This window comes from Athalia rosae, chromosome 2, assembly GCF_917208135.1.
Source record: "Athalia rosae chromosome 2, iyAthRosa1.1, whole genome shotgun sequence".
Taxonomy (NCBI): domain Eukaryota; kingdom Metazoa; phylum Arthropoda; class Insecta; order Hymenoptera; family Athaliidae; genus Athalia; species Athalia rosae.
Window position 1 is genome coordinate 27221272 of NC_064027.1, and position 25808 is coordinate 27247079.

General features: G+C 38.9%; 1 protein-coding gene across 7 annotated transcripts; it reads right to left on the reverse strand.

Annotated features, from left to right (window-relative positions):
• Positions 1-1527: 1527 nt before the first annotated feature.
• On the reverse strand, positions 1528-25781 carry LOC105685785 (calmodulin-binding transcription activator 2). Of its 7 annotated transcripts, none has more exons than XR_007277070.1 (14): positions 25352-25776; positions 21070-21998; positions 12896-12987; positions 7992-8579; positions 7212-7910; positions 6791-7126; positions 6469-6716; positions 6198-6391; positions 5905-6021; positions 5077-5234; positions 4199-4668; positions 3912-4070; positions 3259-3500; positions 1528-1807 (listed from the first exon to the last, which is right to left on the reverse strand). XR_007277070.1 is itself a non-coding variant. In XM_048650489.1 (14 exons), the coding sequence occupies exons 2-14, from the start codon at positions 21815-21817 to the stop codon at positions 3405-3407; spliced, it is 3879 nt and encodes a 1292-aa protein (XP_048506446.1). In that variant the 5' UTR covers positions 21818-21998; positions 25352-25781; the 3' UTR covers positions 2036-3404. The 7 variants fall into 7 exon arrangements, 6 of the variants coding, with proteins under 6 accessions (XP_048506446.1, XP_012255609.2, XP_012255610.2 ...); XM_048650489.1 differs by lacking the exon at positions 1528-1807 and adding an exon at positions 3628-3652 and having other exon boundaries at positions 2036-3500; positions 3912-4019; positions 25352-25781; XM_012400186.3 differs by lacking the exon at positions 1528-1807 and adding an exon at positions 3628-3652 and having other exon boundaries at positions 2036-3500; positions 25352-25779.
• Positions 25782-25808: the final 27 nt, after the last annotated feature.

Consider the following 25808-nt stretch of genomic DNA (forward strand, 5'->3'; position numbering starts at 1 on the left):
TTTATTTATTCATTTATTTATTCATTGATCATGATTATATTTATATGCTGCTGAGAAAATCGTGAAATACTATTTTTAATTAAATATGTTATGAATATTTATTATTTAGTCGATGATAATATTTTTCTCTTTTTTTTACCCTTTGACAATATTATTTCCACTCGTATCTAAAATACTATTTTAAATAGTGTATATAAGTATAATGCATAATAGATTCGAGATTAAAAAGAGGGGAGAAAAAAACGAACGAAAAGCAGAATAATAGCAATTTAATTATATAATACCGCCCCTATTAATTCATACCTACTGCACAGCGTTGCGGTTGCAATTCAGCGTTGAAATGAGTTTTGTTTTTTAATTAACAAAACGCCATAAGCTCAAGGATATTTCGACACTTTTGTAAATCCGTCCCATATGTAATAATGTGCGGCAATTTTTTTTCTCCTCTGTTTGGTTTGATTATTTATTTTATTATTAGGATTAAATCTTTTTTTCTTCAACTTTAAGTTTTTTTTTCTTTATTCGTATTTTTATATATTGTAAAATTCAAGAATTGATTGCCACTTGTGAAAATCGCACTTACTTAGCAACCTGCTGCAGCTGTTACATATTAAACCGCTCGCGGTCCATAATTTATCATGTTGTTAATCACTAAATTATACTACGCCTTATCGCACGACACTATGTAAATTCAATTAGGTACTAAATTTGCAATCCTTTTTATTTGATAGAGTCTTTAAAACTTCAATAAGCAAAAATATCAACATAATGACGATTATATAACGATAATAGCAATAATAATAGCAATGATAATAACAATAACAATAATGATGATCGTGATAACGGTAATGGTGATAATAATGATGTTGATAATAACCGCAATATTAATAATAATAATAATGATTGTAACATGATAATGATAATTACTCGCCTTCTTTTAAGTATCAATAGGATCGTGATTATTATTAATTATTAAGAATAAAAGTGTTTTTCTGGCTTCATACTAGTCTCAACCTTTTGTTTTCTATCCTCATTTAAAATTTTTCGATTTATTTAATATTAATATTTTTATTTGTTTATTAATATTATTATTTGTTTCGATAACTAATAAATCTTTAAGCTTAATGGCATGAAAATGCTCGTTGGAATTGACTCGTGTAAAATATTTATTTTCAAATATTACCAAGATCCCCCCCTGCCTACTTCGCAAAACACGGTGGGGCGTCAAAAACCAGAATTATACAACGATCCTTTTTGGATTGGAATAATTTCATGAGTCTGTCGAATGTTCTGGGGAAATTTGGAACGATTACTACTCTTTTTATACGTACTGATATTGAAGTACATTTGATTTTCACACATGTATATGGTTTTTTTTTTCATTCAAAATTATCTGTTCTACGGCAGAGTTTTGCGACGTAAGCACGTACGGATCGTATGAATTGCCGGATTTTGTCTGCGCATAATGTCTCTCACTCTCTGTGCTATTTCAAATTGTCTCGAGATATAAGAACAATTTTTCAAGGATTTCATTATTTTTTTCTTTTTTTGTTTATTCATTTTTCATTCGCGAAATACTTTCTTGGATCACTTTTTGGAGTTATCACAATGTTTGATCAGTTTATACGCTTAAATAATGCTTATTGTTAGTATTTAATACATAACTTGAACGGAAACCCTTTCCCATCCCTCCCCCCTCCCCCAAAGTTAGTGTGCTTCCTCTATGCGTTTTCTATCCTAAGATATTCGTTTGTTTGTATTTTTTTGAGTTTTTTTTTTTTTCATTTTTCTTTTAAATGGATGAAACCTACGGAGAGAAAAATTTTGTAGGTATATATATATAATAATAATTCATATAATATTATAATAATTTTTTCTAACTATATTCAACGAATCCCTATGAATACATACATATATATATTTATATATCATATAAATATATATGCATATAGTATGTATGTAAGAAAAATTGATTACAATGTGATTTATTATATAATATAAAGCACAGCCCGTTAATCAGGGCCCCACTAAGAGCTCTCATTTTTTTTTTTTTTTTGTTTTTTGTTTTTATTTATATGTAGATTTGAAAATTGAAAATTGAAATTCATATTATTACGTAATAGGATAGATATTAAAAATGTTATTTATTCTTTTCTTCTACAACACGCGAACGTTGCTGATTTTACTTCGCTGTTCTATTAATATTATAAATATGTTACTTCTTCTCTTCTTTCTGTGGAAAAAAAGTATCCGAATAATAGAATAATAGAACGTTCTGACGTTCATTTCAATCACCAACTTTCGACGTGATCTTTTTTGCGAAGATACAACTTACCGAGTTCATTATTACATAATATTAAATTAATACTCGATGAATTATATTCTCTAATTAGGAATGCGTTATTTTTCTTTATCTTTTTCTTTAGCTTGTCCTGCTTTTTTTCGAGTACAACAACTTAAGTACAACAGATACCGGTTCTTTCAATTACATCTATTTGAATTTTCAAATAGACGTTGGTATTTCAAACGATATAAGGTGTCACGCATGGTTATCAGTAACATGCTTCGATATACCCGTTCTTAAAAGTAAAACCGGATCCCGTATTTTCATAACATTATGACATTCGTCAAACATTTTTTAGTTCTCGATACTGTCTTTGCCTGCGTTTAGGAACCATTTTGTTTGTTTGTTTTTTTTTTTTTATTAATATTCATTAAACAAGGCATCGTGGGCCGTATTCATTCCATATTATACATATATATCTCTGTCGACTTTAGCAAATCGTGCGATCGTCTCAAAAATTAATTAATAGTTGACGTTGTAACGAAAAAAAAAAAAAAAAAAATGGTGGGCAAAAATACGCTGCTAATTTTTAAAAATAGTCTGTATCAAAGGTATACATGTAATTCGACTCCGTATTAGCTGTTAATAAAAAATGATGACGAAAGAAGGAAAGAAGAGAAAAAAATTTGTTTAAAATCGAGGAGTCATTAGCACGATGTGTAATTCTTTGTTATCATTACGGTTATTACTATTTTTTTTATTTTTTTTTATTATTTTTGATAGAATGTATAGTAGGTGATTTGTCATTTTTGTATCACGAGAAAACAGTTGCTGCGCAAGACGTTGTCATTGTTATTAATTATTTTTTTTTCTACGGATATTGAACACTCGATTACGAACAGTGTGATATCCAATCAGTTGGAAAAAAAAAAAACAATGAAAAATATTTTTAGCTTTTTAAAAGCTACAGGTACCTGCTTGTTTGCCATATCCTGCCACGAGGAATGCCCTAAACACGGTGGCATTGTTTTTGTAGAGAACCATTTGGAGCAGCTATTGGTGGTAGGTGATAATTAGCTAGGTGGTTTCTTGATTCGCGGCTGCTAGGCTGGTCCCTGGGCTAGATGAGGGCGAGCTTTGGAGGGCAGCAGCCCCCTGTGAAATGAGTGCCGGCTGCCTCGCGTTCCCGTTTGCGCCGGCCCTGGCGCTCTGCAGTCTATAATATCAAATAGAGATGATAAAACTAGCGAGTGATCTGACATTTTATTGGTTTCTTTGACGTGTATCATGGCTCTATTTCAGCCATATCCAATTTTTATTTTCTTAATTTCATAATTACTCACCGGTCGCGACTCGTCCCAAGACAAGCTGCATTGACACACACACAACAGTAATTTTAGTAAAACTTCTACAGCTACAAAACGATTGCGGGTTGTTTTTTTTTATTGTGTTGGTTGAAACAACAAAGCGAAACAAATATCACTCGGTGATTCTAATTGTCAGTCGAATCTACGTGTACGATAAGGATATACATGAATGCACAGTGATTTCTTGATTCGTTGAGCCAAAATGAATCGTTGCATCACCTACGCCAGTTGATATTCGGTGAGGGTGGATTATTACTCACTTGATTTTAGATTGTCTCATGAACTGCTGAATTTTCCTAGCAGCTTGATGAGCGGCCTGTTGATACGCGGCCTGTTGCCTCGAACTGGATGATGACCCAGGGCGCGCCCTGTAATTACGGTAGTTACTCTGAATCACCAATGCCGCTCGAGTGGCTTGTCTGGAAATTGTCATAACAAAAGTATTATCTAAAAAAAAAAAAAAAAATCAAAAGAAGAACCGAAAAACAATCAGATCCCAATGAAAAAAAAAGAAGACGAAATAAATTATTTCTCTATCTTCGCGTACCTGTAATACGCGTACTGTTTATATCGACGATAATATTGTTGTATAAGTACTGCGGCATGTCGCTCAGCTTCTTCCTGTCTTTGACGTCCTTTGTAGCTTCTATATGCTTTCTGGATCATCCTAGCAGCTTGATACAACTCCCGTTGTTCCCGATCGGATAACGTTAATCTACTCAAATCAGCCTCACCGTCTCCTCCACTACCAACGCAAACTCCACCCCCCAAAACAACATTTCTATCGCCATTTTCATACCCGTAACGACCATTGTGACTACTATTTCCGTCCAACTGTAACTGGAGTTGTAAAAATTCACAGAAATCAGCCGTTGTCGGAGGCGGTGAAGGCGAATCTGGGGTCAAACAACTGCTCGACGGACTCGATGGACTGGCATCGGCATCGACATCCGACACAGAAGCTGCACCACCGCTACAGTCGCGGTAGGAATCAAAAAGTTCTCCAGAATCGAGTGGCTGTAATAAACATTATTATTCCAAGAAATCGAGATTGAGAGTATGGATATTGGGGTGGTCCTTATTTGGGTCATTTTTGAATTTTTTTTCTCCCTACAGCAAAATAAAATCAAATGCTCGCAAAAGCTGGAACTTGTAGCTCAATTTTAAGTGGTCCCCCAACGCCTTTGAATAACATGTGCTTTTCGAAACTTGACGGTCATTTTTTTGTTCCCACTACTGCGCCTCTCCAAAAAAAACTGAAAAATGGGGGACCATCCAGAATTGAGCTACGAGCTCCAGCTTTCGCGAGCATTTCATTTTATTTAGCTGTAGGGAGAAACAAAATTCGAAAATGATTCAAATAAGGACCACCCTAATGAATGTATGTTTTTAGTTTGCATCGAAACGTTTGGAATTCCGACTGACCATTTGTTCCATTAAGGCATCTTCCAATGGTGTCAAAGGAGGGGGTGGCGACGAAGGTGAAGATGGCGAAGGTGGTTCTCCATCTCCACGTTTAATTCGTTCTGGAAGCGCTGCTATAATTTGTTCAGCCAATGTAAGTACTTTGGCGTCTTCTTCCCCTATAAAAAGGATCATTTCGAGACTCGAGAATAATCACTAGTCACTAGTTAATATGTTAAATTGGCCATTGGTTAAATCACATCAATCACGACACACAGTCCAAAGCCATCGCATAATATTTATCATCAACACATGTGTACAATGTATACCAGAGAGGTTGCGTGAAAACGTAAAGAAAATAAAAGCAAAATCAATTTTTAACGAGAGTAAGGTTTTTTCTTCGCTGCATCAAGGGCGTTCACGGTCTGAAAATTCATCATAAATCTACAACCTCTCTGGCATTTCAACGGCATAGGTAAGATGAAATTATTGATGAGTGATGATAGAGTGGGCGTGGTTATTTAGTTTATTCGTTATGAAATATACACAGACGATATACAGCATCCAAGAGCACTCAGTTACCAAACCAAGCAACACCAACACGTTTCAGCTATAAACTGCAAGAGTTAGAAGAGTTATGTTACATATGAGTAATTTTTTTTTTTTTTTTTCTGAATATTTTTTGAAAAGCACATGATATGTTCATCTAATTAGTCTAGGACGGCAGCCGACACAGAAAAGTCATCTAGGACAGTTTTTATTCTATAGGTATTAGTAGTGTTTCAGAAATTAGACAGTGTTACAAACATACAAACAAACAGAAGGAGGATATACGAGGATGGTACGGACCTACAGTCTCTTGAGGGTTGGGAGCACTAGGAGTGCTCTCCATCCCCTGCTGGCCTAGACTCAACGATGTTTCGTCCTCGTGCAATAATTCCATGTTGTCCAACAGCGGAGAACCACCTGTATTTTATCGATAATCCCCCTTGTAATAACGTGCGATATCCACGTTGTATGTTTTTTTTGTTTTTTTGGTTTTTTTTTTTCATATACCCACTTACTCGATCAACGTTATCATTAGCTGGTGTGAAACGTCTTACAAATTTACATGTACACGAATTAGGGTCAAACTGACTTACATAAAGCTAAATCAAGGCCACTGTCTTGAGAAGGTCGCCGAGGACTCGCTGGCCGCAAGAAAAGCCCCTCGTCCTGTCTTCTAGCTTCTAACTGATTTAGTTCGTCCGCAATCATCGTATGACCGTTACCCGAAGCTATCTCGGTCGCACTTCTACCCCGATTGTCTTTAACTCTCAACGCCATGGCGTTCCACCTGTGGCCCAACAGTATTTTTTCGTTATGACAATAACAAAAAAAAAAAAGAGGAAAGAAAAGAACTCGTTTACTTACCTGTACAATATTCTCGCGGTATCGGCATGTCCGGCGGCACAGGCCCACGCGAGTGGCGTTAGTCCGCTGCCATCCTGCCTGAGCGCATCGACTTCAGCATCCAATACCGTGCTGGGATTTTCGGCTCTCCAGTGAAGAAGTGCACAAGCCAATCGGGAATATCCCAGACCAGCGGCTAGATGCAAAAGCGTGGGTCCCCCCGATTGCAGGGGCTCGGCCCCGGCTTGCCAAGGACGAGCGACGGCATCCTTGAATAGATGGCAACGTGAGCAATCATGTCGCGAATAATGGCACTGATGAAATTTTCGAAAGTTTCAATTACTTGGCAGTAGGCAACGAGGCGTTCCTCGAGGTGCGCAGCCGGCGACGGGGGTCCAGGACCCTGGAGACGAGCTTCCACGTCCGCGAGTCTGTCGAGGAGAGCGCGTTCCGGACTCGGTTCTGCTGTTGGCGCCCGCCGATATTCGAAAGCTACGCTATCCGATACTACGAAACCGTCACAAGCGACTTGAAGGGAGGCCAAACCAGGAGCGTGCGCTGGACATCTACAACGCAATACTCCAGGTTGTACCAAACAAGCTTCCACCGGCTCTGCGTCGAACAGCACCGAGTACGATTGGGACCCACTTCCTCCCGTCCATGGTCCGGCGACCAAAACCTGATACGAGACGAGAGTTTTTTTTTTCGAATTACCTACGAAACTATCATCTTCTACTCGCGATCAACCCGCGTTTCATATGTACCTTGACACCACCTTCTGTGTAACTCCATTCAGGACTATATTCAGCGATGTGAGCTGTATTGGGATGGCAGGTTGTATCGTTATCAGATCTACCTCTCTCAATCGCCTTGGTTGGCTCGGTTTCGAAGTCGTGAAGCTCGGGTAAGTCGCCGAATACGTCGAAGGCATCCAAATTAACGAGAACGTCGTCTGGCGAGTCGATGAAATCCATCGGATTGATGACGTTGTCGTCAGCCGGAGACGGAGAAGGTGACGGAGGCACCATATTGGCGGACAACGTTCTCTGAATATCTTCCTGACTGAGATCCAAAGTCTCGGCGAAATCTGTAACGACCGAACTGGACGCTGGCAGTGTTTGTGTCGCGGATCTTTGGATAGTCTCCTGAGGGTCGAGTTCATGCTGCGTTTGCTGTTCACGGTCAACGCTGGTCTGCTGAACGATCTGCTGCTCCGTCACCTGTCTCATTTCAATTCTCTGATTTTGCGATTGTTGTTGCTGTTGTTGCTGTTGTTGTTGTTGTTGTTGATGATAGGGTTGACTGTTCAGAATCAGGAGACCAGCTCCACCTTGTATCTGTTGTAAACTCAGAACCAGAGGTGCTGGTTGTTGATTCTGAGCCGAATGGGAATGTCGCGAATATACCCTAGGTGCGTTTGGAGCTGTTGTGGAGGGCTGTTGACCTCCGGTAGTAGAGGTCACCTACAATTGCCATCGGTTAATATGCTGAGAAATAAAAAATCGAATCGGATCAAAAGCTTCAGATATGTGTATATCCTCGACCTGGTTGTCCGGTGTGAGTCTCCTCGGTGCGAGTTGCGCCCCACCGGTCGAAGGTGTTGTGGATGCTCTCTGCCTATCGAGAAGCTGAGTGACGATCATGTCGACGGGATGATTAGAATGTTGCGAGGCATTCGGATCGTCGTAATCGACGTCGCCGCCGAGAAACATGGGCCTCAATTGCGACGCCAATTCGTCCCTCGTCCACTCTTTTTTGTCCGGTGGTAACGCTAGGCATGGCGGTAGAGCGGCTAATTTCGCGTCCCCGTCGGGATAGGGAACGTTCAAATAGTGGACTAGTACAACGTCGGGATTTTGCAATAGCCAGTAACACCTCCGATGAAAAGTCGGAAGTATGGCCGAATGTACGTAACAACCGTAGATGCATTCTACACCCTGTACTTTCAGTTTCATATGATCTTCACGTGTTGTTTTTCCGTCTTTTCGTTTCTTCCAGCAGTAACCATCGCGCCGGTATCGCACCTTTTTTCTCGAGTATAAAAGCATCGATCCACTTCTCGGACGTACTTTTACCTCTCGACTTTGCCATTCCGTATGTCTTTGAAAACTTATTAAAATAGCCGCGATTTCCTAAAATATATATAAAATTTATTCGCAATCTCACTACGGATTATTTGATAAAGCGTAAAGAAATTTTGAAGGGGAATTTCATTGATATGCCGTACCTACAGCTAAGCACGATGATAACGGGTAATAAGGACAAATGCGCATAACGAACGAGTAATCTTTAGGATCGCCGTACGTAGGCTATAAAACTCTAATTGTAAGTTTTAATCACCGGGTAACATGCATAAAACACAAGCACGTGGTACCGTGCATTCGACCCACTGTCGTCATGGTTTAGGTGTAACTATACACGAGCTTTAGCGAATGCTATGTAAAGAGTCTGGTATTGATTGGGGCCAGGCAGGCAAACCATCGCGATTCTAGGCACGGGCGAAAACTCTGCTCGGTAAAAAGTTGGCCGAAGTTCATTCGCGGTTCCCAAGCTAACGTCGAACGGGCGACGCCATCTTCGCAACGATCATCGTGTATAGGGAATCATGATAATTACGATCACCGTCGATAAATTGCGTACCAGGCACTCAAAAAAATTACGGGAAACGCCCCGAAAACGTCCGATGATCACCCGAAGGTTTTACCGATTATTCGAAATTTACTCCCGTGGTGGTGGGCTTCAAATGTCGCTAAAATCTACCCCAAGTCAGGGTCCTGTACGCGTATGTACGTAACGCGAAGAAAAGCAAATGCCGGAAGTTTACAGAGAGGTACCGGGATGGCCGATTTACACGCCTGAAACGGTTGAAATTTCAAAATGGCAGGTCACGCAATATACGTCGTTATCGAACAAAAAAATGATATCGTTGCGGCTTATTTTAATCCCGAATTTCAAGGTTTCAGGTGCATATCGGCTATCGAAACCCCGTCTTTCGTGTCGAATCGGTCAATGCCATTTATAACGGCGTCGACGGTTGGAAGCGACGTTGTTTTTATTTATTCGTTCATTTTCTTATTTATTTGTTTATATATGTATATAAAAATGACGCGTGTATTCAGTTTCACAATGGAAAGATTTTTAAAGTAGTTGACGTTAGCGGAAATCTCCCGGCACCGCCATTATTCAATTCAAGAGGGCTTTAGCTCCGACTTTCCAGAGCGTACGATTTCCATAAATTCGATATCACGTAGCCGCTGTCTAGAAGAGGTATCCTCTCGACAAGCTATAAGTACGTGAGGCGAGGCCAAAGAGAATCTACTATTCGTTCTGTCTTATCCATATACCATGCATTCTCACACGTACGTAAGAAGGACACTATTTTAGAAGCGCTATACAAGCTACAATATCGATTCGTTATGCAAATTTTCATGTACTCGGGCTAGCTCATGACCTCTTCGCGCTATGTAATGGTAATAATACATCATCCGTTATGCGAAAATTCAAGAACAAAATACAGTAGCCCCCCGGTACATCCACACGTCCGTTCTTTCGCCGACCGAACCAGAAGTTTGAGCAAAAAAAAATCTATTTCTGACGTAAGAATTCGGTGAAACGAGCCACATGCAATACGATATAGTAACAAAACGCGTGCACACATACACAGGGACTAAGTTTGCTTTGAAATTAGCTTCAACAAATTTACAGCTGGAATTTATAACTTCAATCATTAACAAGGTAAGAGAGGAGGTAGAGAAGCGATGGCCTTTTACTCGACAGACAATTATTTGGCAAGGGCGAAACGGGGGATGGTTACTTTTTGGCCTTTTGGGAATATAGTTGGTTTCAACGGCCGGAATAGCCTCACCTTTATCTTACGCTAGAACGAACTGCAGAATGATTGTTGCGGGAAAGGCAAAAGCAAAAGCAGTAGCCACCAGCACCGGCACCAGCAGCGGCAGAATTTCTACTGGTATAAATATTCCCAAGGGTGCAGAAGTCGACGGGGGGGTGGGAAAGAGGCGGCGGGTTATGTACCGTGGCTTTGTAAAGGTAATGCGTCAGTGTGGGAGAGACAGATAGGCGCGTTTTCAATGTAGATATGTAGGTACAACAACGTTGCCAGTGATTTACAATCGCTTAATTGATCATTTGCATTCTGGCAGGCATGCACCTAGAGCTCCGTTCGGTTTGGTCTACGGTCGCCGTTGCTACTGCACTTTGCTCTCCAACTCTACGACCGGTATATTCGTGAAACAGGTCATGAAATACATAGCTGCTGCTGCTGCTGCTGCTGCTGCTAGCGCTGCCGCTGCCGCTGCCGCCGCTGCTTGTACAATATAAATACTATACATAGCCATTACGTATGGCGGTAGCTAAAATGTACAGGTGGTGCACAAACACGAGTTTCAATCGTTACAACTAACCATATTCTAATGCGAATGTGAACGCAAAATGGTATACCTATACACTTAGGGTAAATCTATCCGCTACTCGAGTGTAACAATTACTAAGTGGTTACAATTGCACAGGATATATATGTATATATATACGACGGAGAATCTGGTCTGCTATTTTGCTACGAGTCTTTGAAGGAGAACCGTTCTATTTTCAATTATTTTAAGTGTTTCCCTTCATAATTTCGTGAGATACTATACGGATGCACGATTCTCTCGCAGTTGGATTATATTTTACGTTGTAGACCGACTTCCAAAGAATTTTTACGCGCATCCACCGTTTGCCACCTTCCAACACTTTCGGAGATGAGAATTTCTGAAAAAACATTGCGAATTCACTGTTGGAAATTGTGAAATTCTAGAAATCTCTCAATGCCTCCGGCTGAGCTTGAAAGCTCTGATTTCTGCGTCTGAAACTGTTGAAAGGTACCAAATAACGCTAGACGTTACAGGTGAACGAAAAATCAAAATAACCGGAATATTTTCAAACGACATCGGGTAATTCAGCAGACGGGTGTCGAAATTCAGAATTCAGGGCGTCGCTGCGGGTGGCATAACGATGACGTATTTTACCGGTAAAACCACAATTGAATAATTAATTAGATTTGTGATCAAGTATTCTTGGCATAAAGGAAAGGGTCAACCGCACTCGTTAGCCACCAGATAAAGACCTCCGACCACCAACCGTACAGAATTGATGTTGAAATGTGGCAATAATTGCGAACGAGAGGATTCGAATGACGATGTTCAATATACATCATAAATTCGCTCGTGATCCGGTTCATGTTAGGCAAAACTCATGACAAGCTTATCGTTGAGAAAACTCGAAACTTGTGACAAATTTTGTAACACGATCGGAATTTGAAAACATTTTTCCTGACTACCCAGCTCTGTCTTTTAACACATAATCCTCCCTGTTGTAAAAATTTCACTGCATAAAATATTGATTCACGAGAATATAAATTTTATCATCCTGAAAATTCATCTCTGATCTGGATAATTTTCTTGAGCAATGCTTGATCGATTTTCACTATTTTTTTTTTTTCTTTCTATCTCGTAGTCATCGATTCCATATGTTGATGATTTGTAAAATTTGATGACGAGCGGAGGGAGAAAGAAAAACCGGAAAGAGAATAAGTCAATAGAGCGAAAGGTCTAGACTGTTCCGTAAATTCGTCCTCGGTTTTGCAAAGCTTAGCTACTCTTCTCCGCTATTGATCGGGGGGTGGGTACCAGAAGTTTCTAGAGGGTTTGGGGTGGAGTTGTGGGTCGGGTCCCAGAGTATAAGCGGGGTCACCGGAGAAACGGCACAGGTCGGTCGGTCGGTCAAACGTTTATACACTGTTCAACAAAATTAGCGGAACATCCTGAACATGTCTGGCCATTTTCAGACGGCCAGACCGATTCGGTTGAAATTCGATATCGTCGGAAGCCGCCCCGAATGTCCCCGGGATTTGCCAGAAATCGGGACTCGGAACGTTGATCCATTTGGAAATGGCATGAAAAAAAAAACCAGATCGATTCGAAAAGCAAAAGTTATAAAATATGGACCGTGGCGCGGGCGTGAAGCCTCAGTAGCAGCTTGAGAAATTCAAAAACTTGAAAGTACAATTATTCCTAGTAATGAGATCTACAAATCTCAAAGTTTGAGGGTTTCAGATACGAGGAAACTTTCGATACGTCGAATCGTAGGTGGCGTAATTATCTGATCGTGAGCAATATTTTACAAAGCCAGGGACAAAGCCGAAAATAATTTCCACTAACCACCACCCGGTGAAACAAGGATTTCAGGATATCATTCAATTTGCACATTTGCCCAAGATGTTGCGATAACATCCGTAATTGTTACGCCGCTTATAATTACACACATAATCAGCGTGAAATACAAACACAGTTATAACGATCTTTCAACCTCCGTCTCTCCTTCGGAACAACGAAGGCAAATTAAAAAAACTAATGAACCAAATCGCAAAAAGAAGATGAAAACGACTCACCTCGTTTGTGTTCCATCGGTGCCTTTGTGTCGGAAAATGTTCTGCGCGCGGTAGAGTCTCTAAATTCTCGGGTAGTTTTATAGGGTCACCGTCTAGATGAAGGAGAAATAAGAATTAAATAATTAGATATCTCTCGCAAGGTGAATTTTCAATAAATAGTTTTTCAAGTCACTGCACTGCTCGCATGCAAGCTATATTCTTACAGAGGATGAACAAATCTTAAGAAAATTAAAAAATCGAAGAACGACCTTTCATCGTCGTACGAATTATGTAGCACGTGCTGCTATTAATTATGATCATATATATGCGTGCCTTAATTTTATCTCGCGATCTGTATACCTATAGTATACATGTATAAATAATTTTTCATATCTACATGTACGATATATTACAAAATCACCTAGTATGTAATCATGTTGGAATTTAACGCATCGTTATTATTAACACATACAATATACATAGGTATAATATTATATGTATACTTATAGGTATTTACACATAATGACTTATACGTATATGTATATGTGTACACATAAATTCGTGTCAATGTCGCGCTGTTATCGCTGTATGTATATATATATATATATATATATATGTGCATATACCATCGTTATACATGTATTTAATTGTCATGGCACGTAAATGAAATTTTCTGCGTGAGAAAACAAAATGAACGAAATAAAATTCAATTCAATTTAAATGAGAACAGAAATTTAATTTAATAAAATGATATCTGCATTCGCTAAAGCTCCCTCGAATATAATAATAGGTATATTATAAACTTATCTAGCCAATATTATATACGTATGAAATACCATATGCATGTAGCCATATTCAATATAATATCACCATTTGTTCATTATTTTTTTTAATATGCATAAACTACGTTGATAGCGAACGGGATTTTTGAAAAAATTCAAAATTGTGCAGCGATATATACATAACGAAAGGGAGAAAAGCGCTCATTGTATGGTATATAAATAGAATCTGAAATAAGAAGCGGCAAAAGTTGAAAAAGAAGTGGAGAAAAATTAAAAGCGAGAGAAAAGGCTTTGAGGAGAAAGAAGTAAGTTCAAAAAATTTTGTAGAAAAAAAAATCAAAAAAAAAAAAAAAAAACAACGACTCACTCGGGGCAAGTGGCGTCGGGTAGTTCCCGTGGTAAACTGCACGCGGGTTAGCGTGATTGTATCCCGCCATCGTTGCAAATTTTTGTCTTTCTTTGGGTTTCTTTTATTTAATTTTAATTTAATTTGTTTGTTTTCAGTTGTTATCACTCGGACGATAATGATTTACTTATACGTGTCTAAGAAATTTGTTCTTTTTCTTTTTGCTATTGCTATTGCGTTTACTACGTAGGACGGGGAAAAAGATTTCAAGATTGATAAGATTTTTATTTGTTAGTTATTTTTTTGTTGCGATTTAAAACTTCTTAATTATTTATTCGTCTATTTACTTTGATATATTTCTTCGAGTTTATTCACCCAACAGAACGCGGATTATATTATAATTTATGGAACGAACTGAGGGTTGAAAATTTACGGTACTCGGGCGCGCGAGGTTCTTGTTATATGGTGGGTCAAAAGGAAAATAGTTTGAAAAGCGGAAGTCGTAACTAGTCCCCGATCGTTACAGTCGCCGAGGTCATCCTCGAGCCTGAATTCCGTTGGGGATAAGATTAGAAGGAATCGTGAATTATAATTCGAGGATTATGCTTCTTATTTCATAAATATAATAGGTAAATTTGTTCGTACGTTTAAAGTGGCGTGAGTCGTTAAGAATACACGTCACGTGCAGCGGAAGAATTTTATGTAATCGCGCGAAATTATTTTTGATATCATATAGTATCCGTTATATAAGTACTATGGATATTTACGTAAATAATATTTGTTGATTTTTGTTTGTTATTTTAATTCTCTTAGGTCAGGATATTCTAATACCAATGACCGGTTTAGCAAAATGATTTTCACTTGTGTCAAACGTGGAATATGAAGAATAAGAAGAAGAAGAAGAAGAAGAAGTAGAAGAAGTAGAAGAAGAAGAAGGAGTAGAAGAAATAGGAAAAAGAGAAGAACAAGGAGAAGAATTAGAATAACGATAATTGTGATTTTTCTCGATATCTCTGGTTAGGATACTTAATTGTTTAACTGCACTTGATCGTAGTAGAGGAAATAATTCTAGCTTTGAACTATAATTCCAGGGGAGCATATCCCCGGAACCTTCGTGCACACCCAACTTTTATTATGTATGGAAAAAATTATTCAAATCGAAGAATTTTTCAATCACCCCCCCGAAGCCAACTAAAATTAACGGATTGAGAATTTCAACTCCAAAGTTTTTGGAAGGAAGTGAAAATTTAAAAATGAAAAAATTTTCAAAAGTCCAAGAGTCAATTGGATCGTAGATACAGGTATATTACAGTCGAAATATTATGTGTCTGTACATTCAACTATATTATATTTGAGACGGTTTTTCTTTTCAGTTACTCAGCAATTAAGCACGCACACGTGGTACACGTGTATGATACACGTGGGCTTACGGAGACTAGTCAATTTTTACAGCATCTTTCATCAATCGATTGATTTGTTTTATTAGTTTTATTCTTTTTATTTGCTTTATTATTTAATTTTCTTTTTTTCTTTTTATAAAAAATTAAAGCCACAACGATTATCGTTATCTTCACTTTGTGTTCTTAATCTTACTCCCTTTTCTATCGCTCTCTATTTCTCTCTTCCTCTCTTATTTTCTCCGATTTTGTTATCCCGATTTCTCGCCTCCTGCGTCTCTTTTCCCTCCCTCTCCACTCCCCGAAATCTTTTCTTATACTTTAGGAATTTTATTTTATATAAAAAAGAGATATTCACAAAGTTGAAATTACGTATCTCCAACGATTCGGAACTTTGTTCTCCTTATATGCTAAGTTACAACACTGAACCCGTCCCAATCAGGGACAAAACAATGTAAGGGTCACACATATATTAAATAAAAAATTGCGTTTGCTTGTGTTTTTTCGTTTTTATTTTTAACTTTGTTTTGTATTGTTTACAAGTATATTTTCTTCCTTTTGTTTTAACTTTTAAAACATATTTATGTCAGAAGAGTATCGTTGTGTATTTTGTTGATAATTCAGAAAATAGTGACTTCTTTGTTTGTTTTGTTTTGTATTTTTCTGTTTTTTTTTTTTTCTTTGTTTGATTTTTATTAACAATTAATTCATTCTTTTTTGTTCTTTGTATTTTTGGAGTGGATAGTTACTTTTTACAGTAGAGTAGTAGTGGTAGTAGTAGTAGTAGTAGTAGTAGTAGTAGTAGTAGTAGTAGTAGTTGTAGGAATGATTTATATTTACAAATTTGTTTAACAAAATAGTTGAATAAGTTTGGCCCTGCTTGTCTGCTCCCGAGCGGCGGGAGCCGCAGAGTGAGCCTCCTCTCCTGTATCCTACTTCTCGCCCTCTTCTTTCTTTTCTTCCTCCTCTATTCCTGTTTTCCACCCCCGTTCAACATCCCTTTCAGCGCCGTTCGCCATTGCGCATCCCAAACTTACCCCTACCACTTCTCTATCACTCGATATACGGTACATCCTAGCAACCCCCATGGCACGAACCAAACTTTCGGCGCAATCGCGAATCATCCCTCTTTCCTCGGTTTATGTCCTCTTTTTACCCCCTACCCCCCCCCCCCCCCCTATCCCGCACTCTTTCACTAAACTAGAACTATAGGTAATACTTCCCCTTGAGAGAAAAAAAATTAAAATTGGAAAAAAAAAAAAAAAAAAAAAAATGAAAAACTAAAAAAACTAGAAATAAAAAAACATCCCCTTCTCATTTACACACGCGCTCGCATCGCAATTTGAGAGTGCAGGTGCTGCCACCCAACAGTGACCCCGGGTAGCAACGAATTTATCACTTTTATATGTATAGGTATGTATACGTGCTACTACCGACAGAAGTGAAAAAAGGATGTGAAAAAATAAAAAAAAAAAGAAAAAAAAAAGAAAAAGTAGGAATTTCTAGAACTACCCCCGGGAAAACCCCCCTTCGCGTGTGCAGAGCGCTTTGTGAGTTTTGTTGGACCGCGTGCACACGTTGAATGGTCACCACCACCATCGTCAGAAAATTTTCTTCTTCACTCGTCAGCTTCGTATAAAAGGTTCCATTTTCCTTTTTTGTTATAACCGAGGTACACACAGGGATATTTTAAGTCAAGAGGTGAACGGGATAAACAAATACTTCGTTGAGGGGGTTGTTCCTTATTTGAGATCGCGAAGGGGTGGAATTGTCTTTCACCTATAAAACTACTTATTTCCACTCCGAAGAAGAATTCTTACCCAATTATAGTTGTTTATCTTTTTCTCTCCTATCCGGGAAAAAATACAAGACGTCTGTGACGATGGTTCATAAATTTCAGCGTCCTTTAACGAGATAAGTTAGCATACGTCTACGTAAAGTAGGTCGCGTGTCAAAGACCAACGTTCAAAAATACGTACATGAGCGTGGCTGCACACGTGTGTATTTTCTGTGCAGGTGCACGTATGTGTCTATTAGGGTGGTCCTTATTTCGCGTAGGTTGGAAATTTTTGTTCACGATTGTCCTAAGTCGGTTCATAATACTTGAAAACAATTTTTTGATGAATAAAAAAAATTTCAAATATAGGTATTTTGAACCGATTTGAAACCATCGTCGAAAAAAATTCCAACATACCCAAAATAATTACCACCCTAGCGTCTATATGTATGTGGGTACGGGCACCGTGCAACGGGGTGTCGAAAGTTTTCCTCTCTTTTTCCATCGTTTTTTTTTTTTTTTACTTTTTTTCGTTTCTGTTTTTTGTTTTCTTTTTTGATCACCGACCAGCTATGTAGAGATTATATACCTATGTACATACATGCCTCGTAAATTACCAACCAGCAGCAACCCGCTACCCTTTGCTGGCTTTAAATAGAAACTTGGCAGAAGCTCTTTCAACTAGCCTCTCTTCTCCTCCCTTTTAACCCTGTATTTTTGTATCTGGATATATACGTTTCTATCTCCTTCGTATGTATCTATCTCTCTTTTCCTTTAGCTCTTCGCTATAGGCGGCGGTTTTCTGGTACCTTCCCTCCTTCCTTCCTTCCTTCCTTCCTTCCTTCCTTCATTTTCTCCCACCTTTCTTACTTCCTTCCGTCCGTTCTTCCTTCCTACCCTGGAACGTCCTCAGTTCCTTTCTCCCCACATTTCCGCACGCGAATCCCAGGGGTGTTAGGCGTTAGCGTTACACGAGACATTTTCAGGCTAAGACAATCAATAAGATTGCCGCCCAGTGCTACTGAGCCGAGGGGTGAAATTCAGAGGGAAAGGAAGAGAATCGAAAAAAAAAAAAAAAGAAGAGAAGAGAAGAGAGGGAAATAAAAGAGAAAAGAATGACTTTCCAGTAGTTACGCAAGCAGCCAAACCCGCCGTCGTTTAGTTTCCTGTAGGGGTATTACGTGTATATATACGGAAGATGATGTATGTGTGGTGTATGTATATGTATATGTGTACCTATACATAACTCCCTAATTTACATTTAGGCCAATTATTAAGAACGGTTTCGGAAATTAGCATGGCTATCACGGGCTTTGGCGTTGTGTTTTCCGTGTATATCTATACTTGTAAATCACCTCCTCCTCTTCTTCCCGGATTTTCTATCCAAGGAGGAGAAGGAGGGGGGGGGGAGGAGGGGGAGGAGGAAGCGGAGGAGGAGGAGGAGGAGGAAGCGGAGGAGGAGGAGGAAGGAAGGAAGGACTCTCTCGGGGTCGTGGCAGGTCGCGAGGGGTCGCGGCACTGGGGGGTCGAGGGTCGATATCAAGCGAGCCAGTCAGTCACGGATATAGTTACCTAAGGGTTGATGCCAGGCTTAGCTTAGCCTGGACGCCGCCCTGGCGGCCAGCACCCGAACTACCCTTATGTGTGTTATAAACCCATTCCACAAAAGCCCAATTTTCATCTACCACCGACTCAGAGCTGCACGTGCCCCGTATATACCTATACGTTTTAAATGCACCCCTCGTGTTACCTATATCGTTCATTTATCGGCGATGGAAATGGCGAATTCAACGGGGAGTGTGCAACTTTGATTCGCTCAAAATCCGAAAAAAAAAACGTCATAATCCACTTATTGACTTCGGAATATCCTGATAAAATCCGATCAATTTAGAGAGGGTTTTATATTTTACATCATTCACCGTTTGATAAGTAGAGGAGGCTTTACTTCCTCCGATGAAAGAATGTATACTCATACCGACACCTGACTCTGCATAGAAAATAAAATCGACACGATGAAAATTAGGTCGAAAATTTGGAAAGCTTTGCGAAAATAGATATAGGCATTTTGCTTCGGTAGATATATGCATAAGAGCTGTTTATGCACTGCAAAAAAAACTAATCAATTTCTAGTTCGATGAACCAGAAAACAGTCGGTGCCTGACTGATTAATCGCGATCAGTCGAATATGACCTGGTTTTTCAGGCGCACTGTCCAGCTGGAAGGTTTTAGAACAATCATGTTTTACAAAAGAGAAAAATATCGAAAATAGGTCAACGAAGTGGGTGCAACGGTGATTAAATAGTCCTTTCCGATAAAATCCTCGGATGGATTATTTTACACTCGAATGATTCGAAATTTCGCTCCGTCGCGATCGATTATCGTGTACGGTACGCAATTGATTTCGTCTACATAATTAATATTCGTCGATGAGGGTAATAAATCCAAAACCAACGAGCAGCGGTAGTTCATCCCCCAATTACGTACAAGCACTGCTTCTGCTAAGCCGGATTCATCGGGGAGCCCAGCTTAGAACGCTTAGTATGTACGTGAATGAGGCGTGCGGCTGACCTGTTACGGTCCAAAACCACTGCGAGCAGCTTCTAAACGGGAATAATTCCGACATGGTCGCAATGTGAAGTCAAGTGCATATATTCCCGAACATATACGATCCCTAATTTAGGTATGTTCGGTTCCCGTCTTTCCGTATCTATACACAGAGATATATACGTGTTGTACGTTGTACATACATGATATATATATATGTATGCGCCTCAAATATATCCGGCAAAATCCAACGTTTATATACAATTCACAAAGATAAGCTTTAGTTTCACGTAGACGTACTCGAAAATTGATGAGAGGAGTTATCGCAATTTTTCAAAATCATCGTCATTCGGCTGCGACGTTTCACTATAATAGGGGGGGTATATGGCGTCGCCCAGCTGATCCCACAACTAAAATCGGATCAACGCAGGCTTCCACATCAGATGAGCAGAACTTCCATCAACCCGCACACCCACCGTGTGTAATCTTCATTACCTTAATCGCCCCTCCGTAATTAATTATTACTCGTTATGTTTAACGCAATAAATCAAAATCAGTCACTCGAAGGACGAGTGAACATTTTTTTGTTCTGTACCGACGTGTGATGGAATAGATACACATCTGTCCAGTCAATAAAATATTATACAACTCGTCTGATAATCCCACAATCGATCAGCAGTTTCGCTGGAATTGTATTTATCTGTGTGAACGAGGAATTTGCGAATTTTGTGGCATCCGCAAAGATACTGTGCGAAATCTCATTTTTATAATCTCTGTAAAATTAAAAATAGAATAGCACAACGAACAAATTTTTTTTCGTACGACCCTCAATCGTCTTTTCGAGCGTCTTTCAGTCACTTGACAATAAAAGCAACGATTTTCAGATGCCACGATTTCTCTTAATGTTAAATTAGAGAACGCGTGCTTTCTGAAAGAAAAAGCCACAAAATAAGAATGAAAAAGAGAGAAAAGTGCAAAGTTCATCGATAGAATTGAAAGCGCCAATCGTAAGTCTTTTACTTACTCGATATACGTCGAGGCCGTCGCTGAAAACGTGACGGTAAGAAGTAGAGAAAGAGTTAGAGGAAAAAAGAAGGAAGGACAAAAAATAAGGAAATTGGCGTAGAGCCCGAGTCGCGACGTTGGTTCAGGACTCCCTTGACGTGCAGCATGCATTCCCCTAGGATAGTATCTCGTAGTTGCAAGAAGATATAATAAATTCAAAATCGATGCGCTCAAATTGTCAGTATATAATATATATATGAAAGAAAGTTATTCGCTCCGTTCCCCGCTTAAGGTTACACGTTGTAGTAAAGAAAAAGTAGATGACAAAGCGAATGCAATCTTACCGGAAGTGACCTCTGGATCGGTTTTGACCTCGACGATGGGCAGATCTTTGTTCGACTTCCGGTGCTGAACAGAGCTGCCAGATTCGTTTCTGCCCCCTCCGCTTCCCAGCTCCTGCAGATGGCTTTTGAACTCCTCACATTTTACGGTCTGAAGTACTCTAGATCCCGCGTTTATTCTTACCGATGTGTTAAACTGATTTGTTTTTTGTTGTTGACTTGCGTTATTATTGTTGTTGTTGTTGTTATTATTGTTATTACCCGAGTTGACGGTAACGCTCTCGTTATTTCCATTCACTAAAGAATTCCTTACGATCGACGTACCTTCTTTTTGTAAATGCAATTGATGCTGATGATGTTGATTATTGTTGTTGTTATTGTTACCGCCCGAATTATTTTTAACGTTATTCAAAACGACCGCACTGCTCAAATTATTCAACGTATTATTTCTCGAGACTTGTTGAAGTGCGGTATGGAGAGCGGAACTGTGATTTACCCCGGTTGACGTCGTTGACTGCAAAGAACCAACAACGGATGACACCGTCGATGACGCCGACGAAGATCTAACGACAACTATCCTATTCTGATTGTGATCGGCACTCGTTGAAACCGACACTGGTACCTGAACTGTATGATTTTGATGGGAATTAGAGGCGTTCGATGTCGTAACGCTCGTCACACCGCCACCCAGGGACGTCTGTCTTATGACCAGAACGCTGCCCGCCGGCTCCAGAACCACCACCTGCCTCATTCCCCGACGCCCTTGGGGCAACACTTGAGGATCCTGACGAGGGCCCCCTTGATTTCTCCCTCTGTTTTCTCTATTTTCCGATTCGTTTTTTTTTTTTCTATTACTCCAAACAGCGCTCGAAGACCGGGCGTTTTTCGATCCAGCCGGAAAGACGGATACTGCGAAATCAGTGGACCCTCTCCTTAAAAAATAAAAATTATAACAAAGTATCAAACGATATGTGCAAAGAATTATTTTTACCGGTTAATACAGCTGGGCCTTTGACAGAATTCGCACTTGGTGGACTTCTCTGCTTGATGGAGTGAAGGACATAACACATAGCTCATGTATATTATATTCACCTAATCCACCCGATCGTCAAAGGCCTTTCAAAGATGGCGGAATTTTATTTAACGATTGAAATTCATAGAAAAATTCTTAAGACAGCCAAGCGACAAAAATAAACGAAATCCTGAGACATGTGAAATGCGTTAATTTTAGTAATTTTTTTCTCATACTTTTTTTCACCCCTATACGAGCACGAAACAGGAAATTATTTTGTGTAAAGCACAATGCTCAGAGGTGTTAATTGATCGGGAAAAGTTGGAGTATTTTTGGAACCCACTTTCGCCTTGATTAGGTGACGTTGAAAAGGTGGAGGGGGGAAAAAATCATTACCTACTGCAAAGGTAGGTACAGATGTAACCTACACAAGCGTTACGTGTATAGAGGCGTGCTAAATCCATAATATAATGGACATTCTATGAGTAGCATGAGGACAGATTGTGTACATGTGGCTAATTTTTTGGATGAAAAATTTCTTCATTTATACGTTGAAATTTATAGTCAGCTGCAACAGCGGCAACAGATCACCCTATGAGCTCTTAATTCTCTGTACTTTGGATGCACAAATTGCCAGGGCAAATATTAATCCCCAAATAAATGAATGACGTGTATTCTTTGCACATCGTTGCACATCCGGGACGTCCACCGGCGACGCGAAACAAATCGGTGTGACATCGAAACACCGCAGCAGACGCGTAATTAGAACATGAAAAAGAAAGCTTCAAATTCCGATATTGGGTCGATCGTCGAATTGTGATGTGATAAAACGCGAAATCGCCTTTCATTGGGTCCAGGCAAAAAACGGCAAAAAAATTTCGAAAGGTCTTCGAAATTTACATTTCACTGAATCCCAGACAATACCCGATTAGCAAAAAAGAACTGAATTTCATATTTTTTATCATAAAATATATCTAAAATCGGTAGTGACTACTTCAAATTGGCACGAAAAAAAGGACACCAGCGAAGAGCATGACAAGTTGCGAAAGATCTTCAAAATTAGCATCTTTATTCTAGAAATTTTACGTGAAATTAGCAAAATTATCAAACAATTGTTGGGAGATATTTTTAATTAAATTTGCGAAGAAAATAGGAGTACACTATACAGCCTGGAAGTACGTAAATTCACTCCACAGGGAATCAGCTGCTGGGACACCAACTATGATGCTGAAGAATAGGAGGACGAAAGGAAAAGAAATTATAGTATCTCGTAATTGCCACGAATTACCAACGCACACATCACCCACACGTATGCGGACGTAGAAAACAAATTGCTGCAGCAAAGTGCAGACGCCATGTGGACTAAGCACGTACGTACATAGACATATATTTGAGTGTACGTTAGACAATAACACTGCCTACGGCGCTCTTCCAGCTCTTATAGTTCCGCCAATTAATTAAATAATTAATCAATGAATTAATCAATTGAATCGCTTAGGTCCCGTCGTCAAACTCCGTGAATATTAAACAGTAGAAATATGCAAATGAGGACTCACAATCAGTCTAATAACTGTTGATTACGAAGGAAAAATTTACGACGTTGGCGAACATTTACATAAAAAAAGACTTCGAAATGATTTCCAACGACTGTTAATCATCCTTGGGATATTAGAGGTTCTCGTAGCACGTGGGATAGTTTAATCAAATAGAAAACACAACGTAAAAGTTATAACAACGATTACGAAAGATCAGCGTTAACAATTCGTACTCCTGAGCTCAAACGTATAAAATTACGCTGAAAAAAAGAAATTCTGATTTTTTAATCTCGAAATCGGCGAAAATGAAAGGTTATACCTTCTGATAAAATAAAGCGGGATTAAACAGCCATACAACTATGCTAACCCAGTGGGGTGATTTTATGCTCTCTTTGGTAATCATTCCGTATACATATGTATATATACTAACACGTGTGGTTATCATGTATAATGGATACGTGTATAATTACAAAATCGTCCTGGAGACGTTACCAGGATCAGGGCTATAGAAGTATCTTCGAAACTTCAAGATAATGACATCTTTTTGTCTATTTATAAGACTCTGTGTGGTGCAATTTTGTGGAAGTCATTAAAGTAGTTTAGAGAAAAAAGAAATTTCAAAAAACCGGCTGCAGCACATTTGACTCGACTATGTATAGTATATACTTGTATGTAGACGATATATTTTCGTCTTTTAGTGGCTGTTATTATTTATACGCACGTGTTGTGCAGCCGTATTGTGTGCCCTGTGCGTTATGTGAAATTTCGAGAGATGTGTTAACATGAAAATTTAATTCCTGATGTACCACAAATAATCTTTATGAATAGTTTTTGGAAATATTGTTAATAATATACGATACTTGCGTATGAAATGTAACGTAGAAATATTTCATGTGTATATACGATCTTTATCGTGTTTATCGTCGAAAAAACCCTGGAAAACAAATAATACACAAAACGGCAATTAAGGGACAGCATGGCGTAGAAAATGTTATCGTCTACGGTGGATTACTATTATCAGCATCGTTTATCAGTGCGGTTTTATTATATACATGTATCTGTACGATTACATGTCAACTAGCGTAAAGGCATAGATATGTGTATATCTATGATAAAGGGAAAAAATTCTGAAGACAAGAAAAAAGGGGGGAAACCTTGCATGGTAGCTGGAGACTCAGATTTGTTACCAATAGGATTAAAATAAAGCGGTATTATAATCGAAGTGAAGAATGGGGATGGTTTGCGAAATTAAATGATAGTAAAATTTAATGTAAAGCCAAGTAATACTCATTTGTACGTGAACGTACTCATATTTTTCATGCAAACAATAATATTTGCATACAGAGAAAGGTGGAATGAACTTTAGCAGCTGTGTAAAATAAGTACATAATCTTATAGTCATCTCCGTGTAATGCTGCTGCAGAGCGTTGTCATTCAAAGTGAACTTGTTATACTTTCACTTTATAGATATAGAATTTACTGACTGACTCAGGAAGATTCTCAAATTGTGTAATAATATTTGTGAATATTTTTTTACCAGCATAAGATCAAAGATTCAACTTATTGTCACCGCTGAACGATAGTAAATAATACGCACGCAAAGTAAAAATAATTATTCGACATTATGAAAGGCGCAGCTGTATGAACGGATAATTATAATATTTTTTTTTTCAATCGACTCAAATAACGATGATGTGAAGAGAATTCATGAGTTTAGAAATTATCATTATATGCTCACCGTATTTCTCCTCTTACTCCGAAATGACAGAAGGTATGAGCCTGTGCCAGCGGGGCCCATTTTCGAACGTCAAATACCAACGACTCAACACTTTAATTCACTTTTTTTGACATCACTTTAACACTGAGTCATATTTACACGTGAATTTTTAAACAAACTGGTAATTGTTATCGACGTTTTTATGTTGATAATATCTTTTTGTCGTGCTTCTCAGCGGTCGCCAACTATTCCCGGGATCCATGACAGATGGGGAACACCGTTGCATGCGCCGGAGCAGAAGCCATTTGCGATTTATAACATGTCAAGGATTAACATAAGTTCAGTTTCAAGAGACTCCTTTTTTATGATAAAGCGTCTCAATGCCAAAAGAAATCGTTCACGTAGTGATATTTAACACTTTCAACTCGTTTCACTCAATCATTAAAGGTAAATGATGCGAAATTGGGTTAGAGAATTT